The sequence below is a fragment of the Lampris incognitus genome, chromosome 6 (assembly GCF_029633865.1).
Source record: "Lampris incognitus isolate fLamInc1 chromosome 6, fLamInc1.hap2, whole genome shotgun sequence".
Taxonomy (NCBI): domain Eukaryota; kingdom Metazoa; phylum Chordata; class Actinopteri; order Lampriformes; family Lampridae; genus Lampris; species Lampris incognitus.
In genome coordinates, this window is record NC_079216.1 from 39,295,362 (window position 1) to 39,300,233 (window position 4,872).

The following is a 4,872-nucleotide window of genomic DNA, read 5'->3' on the forward strand; positions in this document are numbered from 1 at the left end:
TCCAGAGGGGGTCTTGGTGGGGTCTGGTCAAAGGGATGTAGTTGAGCAGGACTACATCAAGTCTTTCAGGCCATGTCAGAAAAGCATGCATTTATTGTCTCTCATCTCGTGGTTTACTTTTGGGATTAGACTCCCATTTTGTTTGTATTATCAACGCACCATCATTTTTATTTTTTGTGATTCTGAACTCGTTATGTCTTTTTATTGTGTTCGCAAATCATTTTATTACAGTGACGTCCACTGAACATTATATATATATCATACAGCTCATGCACTTCAAGCCTCCTAACAAAACCACATGCTGCAAGTTACATTGGATCAGCTGATAGATGTCTTTACACGTATCGATGTTCCTTGATTAAGAAAATCACATTATTCAAATGGGATGGAAAGGGGATGACACTTTTACAAAGGGTTGATTTTTTTGTCATTTTTTGGTAATTTTTTTGTACATCTTATGTGTAATATTCTCAATACAATACTCTCATTGAATTTATCTCTATGCAGTGCTCTGCATATAATCTTCTGCTGATATTCCAGTACTACCACACTTTATCTAGACTCTGTGTGTGTGTGTGTGTGTGTGGTGTGTGTGTGTGTGTGTGTGTGTGTGTGTGTGTGTGTGTGTGTGTGTGTGTGTGTGTGTGTGTGTGTATGTGTGTGTTTGTGTGTGTGTGTGTGCGTGTGTGTGTGCATGGTATATTGTAATGTTTAACCTTCTGTCCAATACCTGTGCATTATGGTGTTGTTGTTTTTTTTGCAGTAATTCCTAACCCCTGCCAACCTGTATTATAATCGTTTAACCTTCCTTATCCTCAGCCTTTTTTTTTGTTGCTATTGGTTGTTGTTGTTGTTGTTGTTGCTGTTGTTGTGCGCCAAACTTAGTGCTGTCTTTGTCAGATAATCTACAGGAGTCGTGCTACTCTACGTTTATCAATTACGCACAGCGATGAGGTGCATATGTGTTCTTTAATGATTATTTGTATTGATAAATCAGTAGTTATCAACAATATTCATAACCACACACACACACACACACACACACAGTCGCAGAGCACACGCTTACTTATAGCAATATACTATAAACAAGTAAGCAATGCAGTAATTGCAACAATATGTGAAATCACATCTCATCTCTACTGTAACAGGAGACATGACACCAGAGCCTCAATGCCCTGTCCGTTGTTTGAGTGCAATGTGTTTTTCTAGTGACCAATCAAAACTGTGCGGGGGGAGAAACAAACCCAAATTTCTTCTTGCTTCAAGGAGCGCAGAATGATTGCAGAAGATGAATTTGATTAGATGACAGCTGTTATGCAACAGATTATACTTCAGTAATTAGCAAGTGCCCCTGGGACAGGATGTACAACTATCAAGGAGCCTGTTCCTTCCTCATCATTAAGCCTTCCTCTTCCATTCTCTTTAATTCAGATCTCAAGGGCTGACCAGTCGTTTCAAGGGCTAGTTTTCCATCGATACACAAGTAGCCTTAAACCTGTCCCAATGCAAATGTGCACAACGAGGAAGTAACAAGCTGCAGAAAGAAAACAAGGTTTCAGAATTGGAACTCAGCCCAAGGGGATGATTAGCCCCTGCTGGTAGAGTGCTCCTTCGAGCAGAATGGGGGCTGAGGCGAGAGAGAGAGAGAGAGAGAGAGAGAGAGAGAGAGAGAGAGAGAGAGAGAAGAGAGAGGAGAGAGAGAGAGAGAGAGAGAGAGAGAGGGAGAGAGAGAGAGAGGGAGAGAGAGAGATATGGATGGATTGATGGATGGACGGACGGGAGAAACAGAAGTACTCAGCCCTCTTAGGGCCTCTTGGAAGTGGGAAGCTCCTTTATATTTGCTCTGATTAATAACAACCAAAAGTGCTGCAGTAGACAGTACGTACCTTACGCAATCTAGATTACAGCGGGGACAGAATGGTCTAGGACTGGGAGGTGACGCTTGTTTATGCTATTATGCAGTTCTGTTCACATGGAGCTGTTTTAAAAGACCACGCTTAGCTTTTTAGAATTTTTTTTCAACCACAGGATATTGACTGTGCACGCTTGTTTATTTTTAGCGATGCTCTACTTTACGGCCACACATAGTAAGGTAAATTCGCACACCGGGCCTGGTTGCCGGCCAATAGGTTGCACCACTGTAATAGTTGGGGCATCACACTGCCTGCTCAACAGCTCTTTGGTGCTAGTTTGTTGGGAAAGAGGATGACATTAGCTGTACCCCTCTTATCTTACGCAGGTATTTTCATCTCTGATCTGGGGGCTAACAGTGCTGATCATTCAGTCACGAGCCTGCTACATTAATCCACTTCAAACATGCTACCACTGCCCAAATTTGTACGTTCACTGTATACCCTATCAAGGTTAACACAGCCATATAAAGCCAAATCAGCTAAATTTTGCAGCAGTTCTTTAGGAAAGCGACAATATTTTCATAGAAAACCTCACAAAAAGCAATGAACATGTGCAAACACAAGTATTGTATTAGATGGGCTATTTCCGCAGCAAACTAATTCGTCTCTGGTTAGGTACACAGACAGAATAGTAAGTAATTGAACAATAAGTGAATCACCCTGTGTTAGCCCTGCTTGACACCCGGGAGAGATGTTGTGTTGTGTTATGTGTCTGCTGTAACCACAGTGACAGAACACCGGTAATGACGAGCAAAAGCTAATGAAGCAAAACAATGCAGACACAGTATATCTGCTGTAATGACTAAAAGAGAGAAAATTATCTTCACTAGTTCTAGCACCTCATGAAATTGGTTTCAAATTCCCCAACTCACAAATTGTAACTGACATTTAACTGTACCAGCTGTGCAGATTTGGGGGAGCAGGATTGTTTCCCCCTGCCCCACCCCAAAAAAAATGCTGTTGTAAGACATTGAAGATTTTACTTTTTCTTAATTAACATTACAATCCTCATCGGTATGAAATTAGCAAAATCTATATTTTTTGCACCCCCCCCACTATTCTTTCTTAGCCTCTCCTCGTACTCCGTCACTTGGTTTCACTGGAGGTAGGACTTCACAGAGATGCCACTGACAGGTGCAAATGAGACGTGTTCTCTGTCACCTTTGACATGCTCAAACCAGTCAATCTTTTGAAACAAGTTTTTAAGGTTTCTGATGTGTCAGCTCGCTGTTCTGGGTTGTTGGCGAGCTAAAAACCTGATTGGACAAGCTACCTTTTAGCTCTGTTGAACCCGTGAAAACAATGTTACCATCTAAGCATCCAATCAGGATACTACGCATATAATGTGTAATGTTAGCCACAGAGCTGAAAATGTGCAGTTGATACTTTCAATTAAAAACTTAAGACAGAGAGCCTGTATCACACAACAGTCACACAACAGTCATGCTTTGCATCTGTGACACTTTGTGTCCTTGTTGCCTATCACCATACAAAATAAGGACTGTGGTGTCAGCGAACGATTTCAAAATCAGAACCTTAACAGAACAAAAAAAGTACACAAGACAAGACAGAGAAGATAGGGGCTGCGAGGCTGGAATGTGAATAGATGTAGAGAATGAGTAACCGAGAAAGTCTGACATCCCCCAGCCCCGCCTTCCTCCTCCTCCTCTTCCTCCTCCTTCACCGCTATCGTCAGACATACCTCAGGCTGGACCCTTCTGCTTCTGCCCCAGCAGCAGCTCTGAAGAAGGCTAAAGCCACACAGAGAGGTGAGGTCCTGTCTGCCCCCATAGCACATCTCCTCCATGCTGCTACAACCACACTCAGAAGCCCACCTCAGGCTTTAGACACCACACCCAGGATTTCCTCAGTGGAAAGGGATGAGAGGTCTTCTGCCTCGGAGAAGCAAGAAGGAGGACGATGATGCCAGTCCGTCACCTTTGTCTTAGAAGAGAGACGATCTCCTCGCACTATTTGTTCCTGTATTTCTAGATGCTGGTGTGCCTTTAAACCCCTGTTTTATAAAATAAAATCCTCCTTGTACTTCACAGAATTTTTGATGGTGACATTGTTGAACAGTTCGGTGACTTTTTGCAGTCAGTTTCCAATGGTATTTTCCGACCCGGTGGAGTTCCTGTGGAGTTTGCCCTTTACCACCTGACGCAGGATGTCCTACTGGCACTTCACATTTTTCTAAAAAGCTGAAGACACTGGACTTGAGAAAGAGAGATTACTTGCATTGCTTATCTATCTTGAGGTTGTATTCTCCAAGCTGTTTGAAAATCTCAGAGCCTTTGGTATTCTCCCTTGTTAAGATCCTCCAGCTAACCTCACTCGCTTGCATTCTCTCTCTCTGCCCCCCCGGATGAAGAGACATGCAGAAAGAGGCGAGAAGCAGGGCTACAAGCAGGCAGCGAGAGGATGCTGATGCTGCTGCCTTTGTGCTGCTGCTACTGTGATGGGCGAGGGAGTGCTCTGTCTCCTGTGCTGCTGCTGACGTATGGATAGGACTCGACAAGGGACCCATCCTGAGCCGGAGATGTGGCAGCAGGAGCCTGGCACTTGGTATCCTGCGAAAGAGGCCTCTGGGTTGCTGAATGGGAGAGGAGGGGACATGCAAGAATGGTGAAATTGAGAGATAGAGAGAGCGTGAGAGCAAGAGTGACAGAGAGAGAGAGAGAGAGAGAAGAGAGAGAGAGAGAGAGAGAGAGAGAGAGAGAGAGAGAGAGAGAGAGAGAGAGAGAGAGAGAGAGAGAGAGAGAGAGAGAGAGAGAGAGAGAGAGAGAGAGAGAGAGAGAGAGAGAGAGAGAGAGAGAGACTGATGATGCAGATCATGTCTTTACTCCAGCTGGGCTCTTCATGTGGTTATGGAAGTCAGCCCCTTGGTGGCAGGAACAGCACTAATGGGGCTTCCCAGGTGGCATTATCGATGCCTGCAACTCCTTCCCACTTGCCACTG

General features: G+C 44.1%; 1 protein-coding gene across 1 annotated transcript in view; it reads right to left on the reverse strand.

Annotated features, from left to right (window-relative positions):
• The window catches only part of dyrk4 (dual-specificity tyrosine-(Y)-phosphorylation regulated kinase 4), a 21,827-nt gene extending 18,123 nt beyond the window's left edge, over positions 1-3,704 (reverse strand). The window contains 2 exon segments of the mRNA XM_056282015.1: positions 3,616-3,680; positions 3,683-3,704. Of these exon segments, the coding sequence (XP_056137990.1) occupies positions 3,616-3,680; positions 3,683-3,704 (87 nt within the window).
• Positions 3,705-4,872: the final 1,168 nt, after the last annotated feature.